Source organism: Emys orbicularis, chromosome 3, assembly GCF_028017835.1.
Source record: "Emys orbicularis isolate rEmyOrb1 chromosome 3, rEmyOrb1.hap1, whole genome shotgun sequence".
Classification (NCBI taxonomy): Eukaryota; Metazoa; Chordata; order Testudines; family Emydidae; genus Emys; species Emys orbicularis.
In genome coordinates this window covers 45,789,356-45,807,464 of record NC_088685.1, presented here as the reverse complement: position 1 = coordinate 45,807,464, position 18,109 = coordinate 45,789,356, and the positions used below count along the sequence as shown (strand labels likewise).

Sequence of the window (18,109 nt, the reverse complement as noted above, 5' to 3'; positions counted from 1 at the left end):
GTATCAAGAATAGGTTCCTTGAAGGCCTTCTGGTAAAATGAGTCTCTCTCTCGCAGACTGGCTGTTTGCATAGAGTCTGATGAGGACTGAATTGAGTTCTTTCTAACTGGATTGGCTCTGGAAATGGAGGCTGACACTACAGTAGTTTTCATCTTTAAACCCTTGCAACTATTGGATCCTTGAGTACTGGGTATCAAGGAAGAGCAGCCCTCTGTGGAGAAAGAAGTGATTCGGGACTATTTAGAAAAGCTGGACAAGCACAAGTCCATGGGGACGGATGCGCTGCATCCGAGGGTGCTAAAGGAGTTGGTGGATGTGATTGCAGATCCATTGGCCATTATCTTTGAAAACTCATGGTGATTGGGGGAGGTCCCGGATGACTGGAAAAAGGCTAATGTAGTGCCCATCTTTAAAAAAGGGAAAAAGGAGGATCCGGGGAACTACAGACCAGTCAGCCTGACCTCAGTCCCTGGAAAAATCATGGAGCAAGTCCTCAAGGAATCAATTCTGAAGCACTTAGAGGAGAGGAAAGTGGTCAGGAACAGTTAGCATGGATTCACCAAGGGCAAGTCATGCCTGACTAACCTAATTGCCTTCTATGACGAGATAACTGGCTCTGTGGATGAGGGGAAAGCAGTGGATGTGTTATTCCTTGACTTTAGCAAAGCTTTTGATACGGTCTCCCACAGTATTCTTGCTGGCAAGTAAAAGAAGTATGGGCTGGATGAATGGACTATAAGGTGGATAGAAAGCTGCTAGATCATCAGGCTTAACGGGTAGCGATCAATGGCTCCATGTCTAGTTGGCAGCCGGTATCAAGTGGAGTGCCCCAAGGGTCGTTCCTGGGGCCGGTTTTGTTCAATATCTTCATTAATGATCTAGAGGATGGTGTGGACTGCACCCTCAGCAAGTTTGCAGATGACACTAAACTGGGAGGAGTGGTAGATACGCTGGAGGGTAGGGATAGGATACAGAGGGACCTACACAAATTAGAGGATTGGGCCAAAAGAAATCTGATGAGGTTCAACAAGGACAAGTGCACAGTCCTGCACTTAGGATGGAAAAATCCCATGCACTGCTACAGACTAGGGACCGAATGGCTAGGCAGCAGTTCTGCAGAAAAGGACCTACGAGTTACAGTGGATGAGAAGCTGGATATGAGTCAACAGTGTGCTCTCGTTGCCAAGAAGGCTAACGGCATTTTGAGCTGTATAAGTAGGGGCATTGCCAGCAGATCAAGGGATGTTATCATTTCCCTCTATTCGACATTGGTGTGGCCTCATCTAGAGTACTGTGTCCAGTTTTGGGTCCCCCACTACAGAAAGAATGTGGACAATTTGGAGAGAGTCCAGCAGAGGGCAATGAAAATGATTAGGGGGCTGGGGCTCATGACTTATGAGGAGAGGCTGAGGGAATTGGGCTTATTTTGTCTGCAGAAGCAAAGAGTGAGGGAGGATTTGATTGCAGCCTTCAAATACCTGAAGTGGGGTTCCAAAGAGGATGGAGCTAGGCTGTTCTCCTTGGTGGCAGATGACAGAACAATGAGCAATGGTTTCAAGTTGCAGTGGGGAAGGTCTAAGTTGGATATTAGGAAAACCTATTTCACTAGGAGGGTGGTGAAGCACTGGAATGGGTTACCTAGGAAGGAAACCCATTACCTCCCTTGGTCTGATGATTTAGTTGAGGTTGGTTCTGCTTTGAGCAGGGGATTGGACTATATGACCTCCTGAGGTTTCTTCCAACCCTAACGTTCTATGATTCTATGATGTATCAAATTATGAAGCTGACATGGCTATATACCAATATTGCCTATGGGGACAAATTCATATGCCAGAGGAACACAGAAGGTTAGCAAATGCCCTTTTGATGGAAGGGGAAAATGTTGCTAAAAATAATATGAGTGGCACTTGATTCTTCAGGTGCTTCAGCTAGGGCAATAGCTTTGGCTATCAAATTAATAAGGCATGCATTGCTGAGATCAGTGGTCTTCCTCAAGAGGCAAAGATGAGGATTGAAGATCTTCCTTTTGAAGAAGTGGTCTGTTTAGTGTGCAAACTGATGACTTGCTAGAGAAAATGAAGACTTTATTTGTAGCTAGATCCTTAGATTTCTTTAATACAGCAAAGAGAGAACCTTTGGCTCCACTATTCAGATACCAAAGAAAATACCAACCTCCTTCATCAGTTCCTTACCACTATCAAAGAGTGAATTATTATTAGCATACACATCATGCTTCTCAGCTTCAACATCACTTAAACCACATGATTATAAAAGGAAAACATCCTCCTCCGCCCTCGATTCCTGCAAGGTCTCAGATTTGACATAAGGACAGAGAACTATAGATCAGCCAGAGATACTATTTGTCCCCTTTTTACCATCAGTGGAAATTAATAACATCAGACCGGTGGATTCTGAAGATTATTGTATTCAGTTATTTTATTTGATACAGTTCAAAACCCTTCCTCCCAATAACTCCTCGCCCTCCCCAGCCCCTGTTTCATTCCTTATCAGGGATCTGGTTAATCTCGGTTTGAACAATGAGTTTCAATTTCTGTTACAGTCTGGAGCAATAGAGACAGTGCTTCATGAACGCAAAGGAAAAGGTTTTTATTCACATTATTTTCCAATTCCAAAAAAAGATGGGGCCCCATTGTCCCATTTTGGATCTCAGAAAATTAAATACCTATGTACAAAAGTTTTGTTTCCCATATTATCTCTAACTTCTGTAATCCTTTCTCTTTCTTTTCAGGGTTAGTTTGCAGCTCTGGATTCAAATGATTATTTTTTTTCAATAAGAATGGGTCATTGAAAATATTGGTGTTTCATGCTGTGAGAGGCCCATTTTCAGTAAAAGGTCCTGCCCTTTGTTTTATCCAGAGCTCTGAGGGTCTGTAGTCTCAGTGTATCTAAAGAGGTAGGGGATGTATATGTATCCTTACCTAGACCCCTGATTAATAAAAGCATTGCTGATGGATGAAATTCTGTTACATGTGAAACAAATGTTTACTTTTTGCCAATCTAGGATTATACATAGATTGGAAAAAATGTTCCTAAATCCAACTCAGAGAATCCCTTTCATGAGGGCCCATTCTAGATTTGATTATATAGCAAAAGCATTTCTCTCAGAAGAGAGGGTTATAAAAATAAAATTGTCTGTACATCTCCTTCTCCAGTCCCCAAAACAGACAATTTTCTTTTTTCCTCAGGTTAATGGGTCTCTTGGCATCAACCCCATCAGTGTCCCCATATGCTCATTTTCGGATGAGAGACCTGCAAGAGCAGTTAGTGAAAAATTACAAACCAGGTTTAGACAGCATGCATCACAAATTGGTAATTCCACAGCAGGTGTTAACAACACTGATGTGATGGGCAAGAACTCCAAATGTAATGAAAGGTATATCTTTCAATTTCCCTCCAATGTCAGTAATATTTGCCTCCACTGCATCCGCACTGGGATGGGGAGCCCATTTAAAAAACAATCTGTTAGTCAGACCTCATTGATCACCAGAAGAAAAGAATCTACATATCTAGAGCTGAGAGCTGAGAGCATTCAGGTTGGCTCTAAAGTCATTTCTGGCTCAGATCAAACATAGGGTAGTTCCAGTGCTGACAGACAACATGATGGCATTGTCTTATCTGAACAAACAAGGTGAGGCTCATTCCCTACAAGTATGCAAAGTGCTTTGGGAGTGATGTATAGAGTAGGATGATCACCCAAAAGCAATTCATATATTTGGGGGGGGGGAGGGAGGACGGACACCTTTGCAGATCATTTGAGCAGGTTGACCTGTCAAATGCCTTAGTAGTCTTTGGAAGACAAAGTAGTAACCCACCTCTTCAGTTCGTAGGGGAATTCAATAATCCTTTTACCCCCAGCAACAACAGGAAGTATCACATTTTTTTGTAAGAGCAGGGAGAGACAGAATATTGGATTTGTTTCTAATAAATTGGGATCAGATCTTGAAGTATGCATTTCTCCCATTTCCTCTAATTCAAAGAGTGATGAACAAAATAAAACAAGACAGAGCCAGGGTTCTTTTAATAGCACAAGCATGGGCCATTTCCTCTAATTCAAAGAGTGATGAACAAAATAAAACAAGACAGAGCCAGGGTTCTTTTAATAGCACAAGCATGGGCCAGGCAACAGTGGTACCTGGACTTAATTCACCTATCCAGAGGGTTAATCAAGCCTCTACTATTAGTATTGGACTTCTTGTTACAACAAGATATCAATTTTTAATGTGGATTTTTGTGTATATCGATCCATCTACAGCACCAATTGCTTATATTAAAATATTTATTGTATCGTAAGAAAGGCGCTCAGTGAGGATTCCACTCCCAGTCATATCAGCATACCATGGTCTGTGGATGGTAAACCAATTTTTACTAATGGTGTAGTTAAAAGGTTCTTAAAGTGCCTTAATAATTTATCCTCCAATAAGACACTGGGTGTCATCTTGAGATTTGAACACAGTGCCCTCAAAATTGATGAAACCTCAGTTTGAATCTTTGGTTAACTGTACTTGATTGCACCTGTCTATTGTGATAATTCTTTTGGATAGCTATCACTTCTGCAAAGCATATAAGTGAATTGCATATGTTAATGGCTGATCCGTCATTCACTGTTTTTCATAAATCTAAGTAATTCTTCATACCCACTGAGGGTTTTTACCAAAGGTGGTTTCAGACTTTCTTATAAGCCGTCTACAATTTTATTGGTTTTCTTTCCCAAGCCTCACGTACAGGATGGGGAAGCTACATTACATACACTGGATGTTAGAAGAATTTTAGCTTTTTATTTAGACAGCTCAACTTGGGATCTGACAGTCACACTGTATTCTCTCCTTGAGCATCATCCCTGCAGATCAAAATAGGACCTGGGTGCTATCTGTGCAACAGCACTGGACACAGTTCAAATTATGCCCTTTGTGAGAACTAACCAAATCTGTTTCAATCAGTGTGCTTGTACAGGTTGGAACTTAGTAAGAAGTGTGACTTTTTAAAAAGGGCCTTAGAAGCCAGCTCATTCCCTCTTAGATTTGTTGGATCCATAGCACCAATGAAAGTGAAGACCAATAAATATACAGTTTTGTCAGTCATGGAGATATGATATACATAAGGAACAGATACATTGAGTAAGGGGTTACTGTTTTTATATAGTCACTTTTCAGAGTAGAATAGAACTTTAATACTCTATGAATTTAACTGGATTTGGTGAAAAATATAAATATTAATGTGTATATGTGTATGTATTAAAAATAGCAGTGTTGAGCCTGAAATAGGGCTGACCCAACAATAACTTTCCTAACATTCTGTAATTATTGCTGCTGCTCAGTGTTGAAATTCATCAAACCCCTAGGGGCATGCCAGGTGTACCATGACCAGGAGGCAAGCTCTGTAGGTGCTTCAGCAGCGAGGCCTTGTAAGTGCTAGCCTTGGTGGGTCCAATGTATTCTCAGTCGTCTTTTATTCACTGGTATTTACAGTTATAAGCTTGAAGCTAATCCATCTCCTTACAAAATCATTTCCTCCATTATTTGCACACACATGTTTGTTGTTATAGGGTTGCTAATGAATAAATACAATCTGTGGGAAGAATTATGTCCTCATTTACAGCAATGTAAACCTGGAGCAATTCCACTGAAGTCAATATTTTTTTAGGATTTATAGCTGTGTAACTGAGACCAGAATTGGGCCAAAATTGATACTCAGGATTATGGTTGGAACAGACTCCACCAGCATGGAGAAAGGGAATTAGCACTAAATTGAAATCTCTGGGAAGAGAACAACTAAACATAACCATCATTAATCAATAGGTTTTTATAGACTGTTGGTGATATATTTCTGGTTCTGGGAACAAATTTTGTCTTTTCAGGTGATTGCCTTGTGGGATGGAAACAGGTATTTGATTAATTTGATCAAAAATACTGAATGAAAACAATTTTTCAAAACTGATAACTGGGGGAAAACAACAATTAATTAGATGGAATTATTAACTAATTGTTTTTCATACAATTAGTTCAGGGAAAACCAAAATCAAAAAAATTAGTTATTGATACTGATTATTCATGAGATGATCTCAGGGGATGTGACTGTTACTATTTTAGTCATAGGAGTTCTTTTAATACACTCACAATCAACAATTGAACATGATTGAAATAAAGAATATGTTTATTAAAGTAACTAAAATAACAAGAGATAATCATACACAAATTAATCTATAACGATTGTGCACATGAGTTAAGTATATAAAATGAAAGGTAAATAAATGAGTAATACTGGTATTAATATTTACAACCAACTTCTAGTCAACTATGAAATACAAAACCATAAGAAAATCACATCAAAATTGTGATTAAAGTGGTATCATAAAGGTTAAAACTCAAAAACACATAAGAATCAACAACCATGCTATTCAATCAATTACTCAAGACATTAAACATATCAAAGAATATTTGTCTCCTGTTGAAAGAGGCTAATGGTTAAGTATCATTAATAATTCAATAAACACACTAAATATAATACTATCAAATAACCAAGGTCAACTGAATAAAGGGAAACTAGGCTAAGCACTGTAACTCAATACCAAAAATGTCTTAAACTAAAAATAATTATAACTGTTAAGCTGAATATGATGATATACTTGATGCTATACTATACTATAATACCAACTTAAATTAGACTAATAAACAATCTTCTCAGATCTGTCTTAAGAAACTAAAATTCTATGTAAATACCAGATACAGGAGATCCCTGTAACACTTATGCACTCTTGTGCCCTTTGCCAATTGGCATCAACAGGTCCTTGCGAGTCTCTCTCTCTCATGCACACTTACACACACACAAAGTATAAACACTAGCAAAACTGGTATGTAGAAAAGTAATTAGAGGAACATAGTACTTTTAGGCTTGGGCTACACTACAATCTTATGTCAGTATCAGGGCCGGCTCTACTGTTTTTGCTGCCCCAAGCAGTGCGCTGAATTGCCACCGTGGACGGCGGGGGCAGTCCGTGTGCTGTTAGGGCGGCACGCCCGTTTCCACAGCGGCGGCAATTCGGCGGCAGCTTCTGTCTTCAGTTGAACATAGAAGCTGCTGCCGAATTGCCCCCACGGGCAGCTGAACATAGAAGCTGCCGCCGAATTGCCGCCGCGGGCAGCTGAACATAGAAGTTGCCGCCGCCACAGAAACGCGCGTGCTGCCCTTACGGCACATAGACTGCCCCCGCCATCTGCGGTGGCAATTCGGCGCACTGCTTGGAGCGGCAAAAACACACGGACTGCCGCCCCTTGCAGATTGCCGCCCCAAGCACCTGCTTGGAATGCTGGTGCCTGGAGCCGGCCCTGGTCGGTATAAATGTGTTGCTCAGGAGTGCGGATTTTCCACACCCGTGAGCAACACAGTTACACCAACTGAACTCATGGTGTAGAAAGCCCTACTTTGACAGGAGACCTTCTCCTGTTGACATAGCTACCACCTTTTTGGGAGGTGGAGTACCTATGCTGAGGGGAGAAGCTCTCTCATTGGTGTAGTTAGCGTCTTTCTTCACTAAGTGCTACAGCAGCACTACTGCAGCACTGTATGTGTAGATAATCCCTTTGTAATTGGAATAAACAAGAGTAAGCCGGTAGCAATATAATTTACCACACCCAAAATGGAAATGAGGCACATTTAGGGTGTTAGGTATTAACATGTTACATAACTCTATAGTTAGAAACATACCCCATGATTAAAATAAGTGTATTCTAATATTTAAAGCACACATATACAAAAACTGAAGTGAGGTTTTGAAGTTAGCTTTGCTCACTGTCATATACAGTATATAGTATAATATTATTACAAGGGACAGAGATCTAAGGATGCTTCTCTCACCAGCAGGCAATTCTCACTCCCCCATCCAAAAACAACACATCTGCAAGAGAAGTAAGTGTGTAAGACACAGGGCAGAGTAGAATAGTGATATAACCAAGCTGTTAGTTCTCAGTAGCTCTTAAAGTTAAGAATTAAATTTTGACAAGACAATAGAACAAAAAATAACCATCAAACAGTGAATTCTCGCAAAGGCTAACACCATACTGTACAACTCCAGATTTTTGGAAATACACAGCAAGAGTTATGAGCTCAAGGTTACTTCTTTAAGCAATGGCAAAATAGCTTTAGTAAGTGGCGACAGATCAGCCTTAATATACAAACATGCAAATCTTATTTTCTCTCAATTACATTGGTCTTTAGGTGAAAAACAAACAACTGAATTTAGGCACAAGTATTTAGTTACAATGCATTCGTTTTAAATCCTGTAACTCAGTCCAATTATCTTAAGGCTACGTTAAAGCTCTATTTTTCCCATTTCTAGTATTATCTTTCTTGGTATTTATATTAGTATCTATGAAAGTTAAATTTGTTAATTTGGAATTTTAATGTGAGGGTCCAGAACAATGGTCTGGATTTATGGAACAACAATCTGAACTAGAAGGAAGTTCAAGATTCTAGAAAGGCAGTATTTCTCCTTTCCAGGCCAAATTCTGGCCTCCTTCAAAGCACAAAAAATCCCTATGGAATTTTAGCAGTAAATATTGACTTAAGTCTTCCTATGCTTTAGAGCAAAGTGGAATTTATCTTCCTTTTGCTGTCCAGGGAGTCTTCTGATATGGTGACGATTTCGTCTTATATTTGATCTTCAGGAAAATTGTTTCTTTCCAAAGGCTGCTTATATTTGGGACTTTGGGCCATTAGGTTCCAAAACTCAGGTTCCTGTTTGTAATGGACTTTTAGTTAAAATAACATTTCTTTTTGGGAACAAAGTCTCTGCACACTTCTAACATAAATAGGGGAGGAATCTTCTTGGGTCACAATTGGGACACCTCAGTTTTAGGAACCTCAGGTGAATAGAAATGGATCTCTTAGTTGGAGAGAGAACAATGAACTGGGATTTTGCAACACTTTTATGAGCTCTCTCTTGTAGTAGGGGGCTGGGCTGATTCCAAAAAGGGAACAGTTTATGTTTCTAGCATATTCCCTTTGGGCAATCCAAGATTTTGGGATGTATGTAGATCAGGTTGCAGATAATAAATGTGTCAGCTGCACAAGTCAAAGTATCACTGCATATTTCCTACCCATCCAGCTTTGCATCCTCTACTTGGAACTCCTTAATTTCTTCTTTAGCATTGTTCATTAAAATATACACTAACATAATTGTTTAAAAGTCTTTTTTTATTTTTGCTCAACTGTCTGTTGCTATTTCTTCTTGAACCATTAACAATAGGATAAATGTTTTCTCGTATTACAGTTTATTTCCAATTAGGTTGATGTATTAGCTCAGTATTATAGCTTCAGAGTAGGAGTTTAAGCACAAGGGAAGTTTGGATGAGTAAATTAGTCTTTCTTGACTACTGGATTTGGTGAGATATCAAGAGGGGACAATTAGCTATCTGTTCTCACAAATATATTTCTTCTCTGAATGCAATTGATAAAATTCCTGGTTACAGAGGAATCTATAGCACAAGAAAGAGGAAAAAGGCAAGTAAACAGTGTTTATAACAGTTGAGGTTAATGGAAGGGTGATTCTGCATTTAGCTTGGCTCGGTGTAGGTTTGGCGCTCTCTATATATTCCCTTATAGTATAGCTTTATCACTTCTAAGTGAAAGAATATCAAAATTGCATATTCAGGGGCCTAATTTAATTCTTTAGAACCCACAGCCTAGTTTAGCCTACACTATGCAGAAAAAGATTTTTCAGTCTCTGGGGAACAGGAGGCCTCTGTGATACTGGGAACTATACCTTTTCACTGGGGTATCTTCCTAGGCAGGAATTCTGGGGGAGAGTGTTGCAAGAAACCCACATTCTGTAGCTATGTCGAGGGGAGAAGCTCTCCCACCAACATTGTGCTGTGCACACTACCACTTATGTCAATGTAACTTATGTCGCTCAGGGGTGTGTATTTTTTTCACAGCCCTGAGTGACATATGTTTTGCCAACATAAGTGGTAGTATAGGAATGGCCTTAGTAAGAAGAGTTTCTGTTCTGGTGGAGCTTTTAGCTTCTCCTTTCTTCTACTCAGGTTATTTTCATTCATTTCTATTTACTCCTGGTACCATGAGGTGTTCAGAAATCTCTCTGCACCCAAGGGGCTTAAAAGACGTTCTCTTTACTCAGTGATTCAGTTCCAAGTGTCTCTTCATATCAAAGTATGGAAGATAACTGGAAGAGATTAAGCAGAGATTCACTGTGTATCTGCAAGTAATGAGTGCCGGTGAAAAAAGAAAACAATTGGAAGGTAGCCTTATTTTTCTGATAATAACAGGTTCTGATTCACTTGATGTGTTTGACAGTTTTCAGTTAACTCAAGCAGAGGAGGCTAATTATGAAACTATTACAGAAACTTAGGGAGTATTGCACTCCATGGAAAAAATGAAACATATGAGAGAAGGTTTTAACCTGAGGGTACAAAAATAAAGTGAAGCCATAGTCTAGGTTTGTTGTGGTGTATAAAAAAAATGAAATTAAAATGGTAAACTATCAGTTTAAATGCTCATGGATTTCCTCGTCTGGCTTGCAGGCTAGGGGGCTCTGTATGGAAGTATGGGGGAAAATGACTTAATTGGTAGGTTAACAATGTTTTTGCTTGGGATGCAGCTTTTTATATATGTTCCAAGGAATGTGAGTTATGCTCATGTTGATTTTCAGTTGCTGCCTAATAGTTTCTGACTGAACAATTCACTGAAAATATTGTGTCTGTTCTTTCTAGACCTATATTTTGTGACATTCAATCTCATTGCCTTTGTGGGAGTGTCTCTACAGTGGTTTTCCTACAAAATATTTTGAAGTATTTCTAACGTATTTTGTCCCACTAATTTGTTGAATGGCAGAAGTATAACATTCTGTATTTCTGTGCCAAACCGTCTTAAAACCCTTTAAGGATTAATACAAAGTGTGTGTGTTTGTGGGGGAGGGAGAGAAATATATGCAAAGCTGACACAATCTTTTCCTTCTAATCTTACCATGTACTTCATCTTTATAGTGCTGTACAAGCCATCCTGCAGTAAAGGGGGTATGTCTGTTTAAAGGGAGATTTTTTTCCCCCCTTGAAAGTCAATTTCAGTTCTGCTCTTTCCCCAGGAGGTGTCTGAATAGAGGTCAAACCATTACGGTCTCTTGGGAGAAAATAGCATCACTTGCATAATATTCAGTTTCAATAGGGAAAAGTTTCATTTCTGTTGAATTTTGGTCTACAATGTTCTGAGAAGCCAGGAGATCAGTCAGCCTTGTTTTATTATTCTGTGGGTCAGTGATATATTTTTCCCCATGTATTCTCCTTTTTCTCTTAAATTTCAGGAAATATTAAATTTGATCCACAAGCTATTCATCATACTGACAATAATTCTTGTGGGGAATTGGTGCCAAAACTCTAAAATAAAACTTTAACTGTTTTGCACAAAAGGGAAAGACCAGTGCACCAGATCAAAAATAAATTTCCAAACAATAAAAAAGAATTGTATTGTAGTCATGACAGTGTGCTCTAGTACTATTATAATTGTTATTACTTATCAAGTTTATTACATAAAACAAGAAACAATCTCTACCCCCAAAGAGCTTCCAATCTACATAAGGAAGAGAAAGAGTAGGGGAAGGAAAGAGAATATACAAGAGAGTGAACAATGTGATGGTAGCAAACATCATGTTAGTTCCATTTTAGTTTTGGTTTCCATTTGTTATATACATTCTTTCAGTGGGTTTATTTTAGGAGGGGATTAGCTAGATGGAAAGATAAAGAGGGGAGGGGATAGCTCAGTGGTTTGAGCATTGGCCTGCTAAACCCAGTGTTGTGAGTTCAATCCTTGAGGGGGCCGTTTAGGGATGTGGGGCAGCAAAATCAGTACTTGGTCCTGCTAGTGAAGGCAGGGGGCTGGACTCAATGACCTTTCAGAGTCCCTTCCAGTTCTATGAGATAGGTATGTCTCCATTTATTATTATTAAATGGAGGAGTGCTGGAGACCATCAAAATAGTATGATGACATCACCAGTGTCCATCAGTCCCTGCTTGAACTGTTTTCTGCAGCTGCCTTGTGCTGGCTCTGTCTCTGGCTGGCTTCTCCCTGCAATTTCTTTCCAAAAGCCCATAGGGCTGTGAGAGGGGCAAAATGTCTCATGGCTCCAAGTAGGCCTGAAGCTGGGATCTCCCCTGAACAGTTCTGGGCCTGGGGTGCTGCATGGGAGGGTGGCCCCAACTGAGCCCCATTTTGCCTCTCCCACAGTGCATTAGTACTAGAGAGATGCAATGTTATCACAGCTTTGTTTCTCTCTGTCCATGTATTATTAACTATGTATTAAGCTATGACAGAACTATGAAATCCATTACTGAAAAAGTCATGGGGAGACTTTCAAAGGCACAAAGTGCAGTTAACCACCCAGCTGCTCACTCTCACTGATTTTTAAAAATATATAAACATTTGTTTTTTATGGTGGATTACTGCCAGAAGGCTGCAGAAAGAGTACATTTCTTAAGATGGGTGTTGAACAGAGGGTGGTGGGATGATGCTCAGTCCAGCTCCTTTGAAGTCGATGGAATCCTTTGTTCCGATTTCATTGACAGTTGAATCAAGCCTCTTTTGCACAAGCTAGAAATTATCACATCATCTAGCCTTAGCATAGCACTAATTTTGAGTAACCGAGTCTTTGCATTTTACTTTTCTAAGATTTCCTTCATCAATGGCTATTAGTCAGGATGGGCAGGGATGGTGTCCCTAGCCTCTGTTTGCCATATGCTGAGAATGGGTGACAGAGGATAAATCACTTGATGATTACCTGTTCTGTTCATTCCCTCTGGGGCACCTGGCATTGGCCACTGTCGGAAGACAGGATACTGGGCTAGATGGGCCTTTGATATGACCCAGTATGGCTATTCTTATGTTCCTAACCTGCCATGAAGTGAGTATGACAGTGAAATATGTTCCTTAGTGTTTTAGAATATAAAAATGATGGCAAAAAAAAGTTTTAGTCATTTTTTCATCCTTTATTTGGTCTTTATCAATATCAAAATATTGGTATTGGTGAGCAGCCCTTAGTTCTCAAAATGAATGTAAAGAGTTGCTACTTGGTAGCAAGCTTAAGTTAAATACTGATATTCATAAGAAGATGTGAAGGCTAATTACACAAGAGACACAAGGCATGATATCTAAAGTCATAAAATGACTGTTCTATTAACTTTCTACCAAGCTGACTTCTATAGGTGAAGCAAGTAAACCGCCAAGAATACAAACTTACATAATGTTGTTGGTATTATTTAGCATATGTATTAAGAGGAAAGAATACTTTAGAATATTTATCCAAAATGTGTCTTAAAATATGACAAAAATTTGAAGTACATCTAGAGCTATGACTTGTGTGCACTACTTTTTCCCTGTATTAAGGGAATCTAAGACTTGTCTCTATTATGTCTTTGTTCCCAATGTTTGTTTTTATTAATGTTTTGCAGCATTATACTTAATTTCTTTAGCTGTGTTAGTCAGAATTGATTTCACTGAACAATCATGTTAAAATTTATGTATTTATTTATTAAGCAATTTATTTATTAAGCAATATTACTAGCAATATGACCACAACTGCACAAGACACAGAAAAATCTGTGACTGCAAAATCAATGAATAGTATGGCAAGGGGCACACTAAAAGAACCTAGATATATAGACAGATGGTCTCTGTAGTCTCAATAGACGGGTGTCCCCAAATGGATACAGTGAAAGATTCTATTTTTGAATACTTGTTTTGGGGTGCTGGTGGATAATTGGAGGGGCAATCAGTAGGCTAAGAATGGGCTGCTGGACAACCGGACTGTGCTGTTACCTGGCAGGTACTGCAAGCTCAGTGCCCAGCTGAGCAGAAGCTTTGATTTCCACTAGCTCAGTCTGCACTAGTGAGTTCCCACTCACTCACCAGACTAAAACTCCAGCCTCTTCCAAGAAAGTAGAAGGGCAAGAGGAGTCCTACAACCTTGATGTGTGGAGAGAAAGAAAAGGGAAGAATCCCTGGCTCCCCACTTACTATCCCTCTGTTTTTCTTAGACTGCAAAAGAGAGAGAGAGAGAGAGAGAGAGAGAGATGACTGCCTGCTATTGCGGGCTCTCTGGGAGTCAGATAATAGGTTTTCTCTTCTTTTGATTGGGAGTTGGATAGGAAGGAACTCCCAGACTATTTAAATACTGTGTTAATTTACAGTTCTTCTGCTCACCAGCCCAGCCCTATTCTCAACAGCTCTCCTCCCTCAGACTAGGCCCTTTTCCCCAATCACAGTTAAATTACAATAGCTAGAACGAGTGCCCGAGGTGAGACATGGGTATAGGATGGACTTTAATGGGGTGAGTGAAGTGGGGATTTAAGGCACATGGTTGTGTGGCGTGGAAGTCAGAGAATGGTTTGGGAAAGAAACAAAGTGCATTAGAAGAGGAATGAATGTGGGAGGGAGGAAAAGAATGAAATATAATAACTTCTGTTCTTTAAAAAATGGTACGGAGATTCTTCCGGTATTCCTGGTGAGAATCCATAGGTGAAAGAAAAGAACATAAATTCTCTAGAAGTTGGCCATGCTTAATACTATGTGTTAGTATTTTCAAGGAGTCTTTAGGATACTCCAGCAATAGTATAAATATAAAATGTTGGCATTCCAAATGTCTGGCTATATCATCACAGTGGTATTATACACAGAAACATCATGAGAGATTCCAAGTTATCATTAATTTTAAAACTACTGCTTATATTTATTTTTATTATTTATAACATTTGTGGGGGCTTTTATTTGTGCAGGTTGTCTGGATTTCAGCTGCCATCATCTATTGTGAGCACAGGATCTATCCTCACACTTTGTTTCACCACAGACTTTGCTGTGAGTGCTCAAGGTTTCAAGGCTATCTACGAAGGTAAGATCTGCCTGTTTTTATCCTTGGAAGTTACTTGGAGAATTATTGCAGGACCTCATTTTGAAATGGGTTTGTTTTGAACTGTTGGTTTGACCTCAGTGTCCCCTGTTGAGACCTTGAATCCAAAACTACAAATATACTGTGACTTTTCTGTATTCCAGCATGTCATTCATGGACGTAGTCTTTATTTTTAAATTGTGCATACAATCAATGGTGAAATTGAGTGCTTGAATCCATACCGGTTTGAGTTGATGGTTCCAAAAATGGGTCCTGAATTATATGAATTTTAAAAATTTGATATTTTTTTTTTGTCTTCAACAATTACTTCTGAAAACCTTTTTTAAATGCTGGCTGTGGGATATAAAATACATGGTCTGGATACTAATTTGATCTTGAGAATTAGTATGAGAATCTTTGCTTATGGATAAATGCTCACATTTAGAAACTGAATGGCTTTGATATTTGAAAAAAATGAGACAAATAACAAAGGAATCAATGTGAAAGATGATAAACAAGTTTAAGAATTCTGCATTTGTAGACAAGGTAGGACCAAGAACTTCATGTCTGCCATTATCTAATATGTACTTAAGTTTTAGGCTCTTAAAGCAGGAGTAGTAATATTGATATAATAGCTTTGAAGCTTACAGGAAGGATAATACTCCTCTTTTGATTTCTTCATCCTACATTTTGAGGATGTTATCAGATTCTGTGGTATATAGTAAATCACTTATAATACTGAGTTGAATTATTAATTTTTAGTGTAAATACTTCTACATAGTTAAAGTTGTGACAAGCTTGGTTTTGGACCCCTTTCTCCCAATCCAATTTTGCAAATATGAAGCCAGGCTTCCTGCAATTTAACAAGTTTAGACTTCTGACAGAGGAATTTATGGGGAGGGATAGCTCAGTGGTTTGAGCATTGGCCTGCTAAACCCAGAGTTGTGAGTTCAATCCTTGAGGGGGCCACTTAGGAATCTAGGGCAAAATCAGTACTTGGTCCTGCTAGTGAAGGCAGGGGGCTGGACTTGATGACCTTTCAAGGTCCCTTCCAGTTCTAGGAGATAGGATATCTATGAATCTATGAAATTTCAGAAACATTTGGGACAATAAGTTATTTATCAGCTACTACAGTATGAAAAGTCTGATTTTTACCTTTGCTTTGTGTGAACATAGCTCAGAAATGGCTTGGCCTTAGGAATTTGGCCTTGGTCTATTCTTTCCAAGTGTGGTTGGATAATTTTAGTTATTCACAATGGATAGTTTTTTTTTGTTTTCAAATGTGCCTAAATCCTGTTGATTTAGGTTTATAAGTTACTTAGACATTTTTGAAAATTTTACATAATTCTTATTCAAAAGTTTGATAACCCTGGAGCATTTATTCTGTGCATTTATGGTAGACTTCATTATATTACCTATTGACTAGTAATATTTCACTCTCTCTCCTAGACTAGTACATAACTTTCCCATATTAATTAGACACCTTGTGATTAATTCTGGGTGGAATTTTCAAAAGTGTTATCTAAGGTTTTGTTGCTGTGACAGTGTACTATCTGAGCAATAGCGTGAAGTCTTCAGTTTTGTTTCAGATGTCCAGCTGTGGTTACTCTATTGATAGCTGGGGGATACTAGAATGAATTTTATTTGGTGTTTGAGTCCTGCGAGTTGAATTAGAGGCCTAGTCTACACTAAATTTCTTTTAGCTAAAATTAATCCCTGGTGCAGTTTTATTGGTAGCTGGGGGCACTAGTGTAAATAAGGTACTATCAATCATCAGCACTTTAATCACCATTTTACCTGGGCTAGCTCTAAACTGGATTAGATGATCCAGCCACCTTTCTACACTAGCATTCCCCGCATGGATCTCACTAGTACAGCTGTACCAGTATTAATCATAGTAAGAAATTTTAGAGGGTAAAAGACTAGACACATCCTTATGGCCCATGTCAGGAACTTTTCTAGGGGAGTCAAATAAAAACGTCAAAAATAGGAGCTATGCCATGGTTGCCTCAGCTGCAAGTAGATCTTTGAATACCTCCCCATCCAGTAGCTGCACATGAGAGCCTATCTCATCCTTGCATGAAAACTATGCTCTCTGCTTTTCCAGTTGAGACATAATAGACTATTCAAAGGAACTTCTCTTGATTGTCTGCAAGGAAAAGATACACAGAGCCCTAGGCTGTAATATAATTATACTACTTGCTGGCCTATTTTCTTTTAAAACCCTGGTAGGAAGGGATGTAATTAACACTGACATAGATGGCGCCGCTCACTGGTTAAGCAAAATTATAGTCTTTTAAATGTATTGCTGTAAAAAATGGGACAGTTCATGAGGTCTGCACTACTGCTTAAGTCAGGGGTGGGCAAACTTTTTGAGCCGAGGGCTACATCTGGGTGGGGAAATTGTATGCAGGGCCGGGGCAGGAGGTTGGGGTGCGGGAGGGAGTGCCGGGTGTGGGAGGGGGTGCGGTGTTCAGCAAGAGGCTCAGGGCAAGGGATTGGGGCAGAGGAGGGGTGCGGGATATATGAGGGGGCTCAGGGAAGGGGGTTGGGGTTCAGGAGGGGTGCAGAGTGCAGGAGGGGGCTCAGGGCAGGGGTGCAGGAGGGGTGCGGACTGCGGGAGGGGACTCAGGGCAGGGGGGTTGGGTGCAGGAGGGGTGCGGGGTGCAGCAGGGGGCTCAGGGCAGGGGGTTGGGTGCAGGAGGGGTGCGGGGTGCCACAGGGGACTCAGGGCATGAGGTTGGGGTGCAGGAGGGGTGTGGGGTGTGGCAGGGGGCTGGTGTGCACAGGGGTGCAGGGTGCAGCAGGGGGCTCAGGGCAGGGGGTTGGGGTGCAGGAGGCGTGCGGAGTGTACAAGGGGGCTCAGGCAGGAAGTTGGGATGCAGGAGGGGTGCGAGGTGCGGCAGGGGATGGGGTGCAGGGTGCAGCAGGGGGCTCAGGGCAGGGGGTTGCGGTGCAGGAAGGGTGCGGGGTGCACGAGGGGGCTCAGGGCAGGGGTTGGGTTGCAGGAGAGGTGCAGGGTGTACGAGGGGGTTCATGGCAGGGGGTTGGGGTGCGGGGTGTATGAGGGGTATCAGGGCAGGGAGTTGGGGGCAGGAGGGGTGCGAGGTGCAGGCAGGGGGTTCAGGGCAGGGGGTTGGGGTGCAGGAGGCGTGTGGAGTGTACGAGGGGGCTCAGGCAGGGAGTTGGGATGCAGGAGGGGTG

The 18,109-nt window shown here is 40.4% G+C and overlaps 1 protein-coding gene across 1 annotated transcript in view; it reads left to right on the top strand.

Moving 5' to 3' along the window:
* Positions 1-18,109, top strand: part of CSMD1 (CUB and Sushi multiple domains 1) — a 1,638,713-nt gene that overhangs the window by 179,980 nt on the left and 1,440,624 nt on the right. Inside the window, exon 3 of the mRNA XM_065401391.1 lies at positions 14,796-14,908. Coding sequence (XP_065257463.1) covers positions 14,796-14,908 — 113 coding nt within the window. The remainder of the gene's footprint in view (positions 1-14,795; positions 14,909-18,109) is intronic.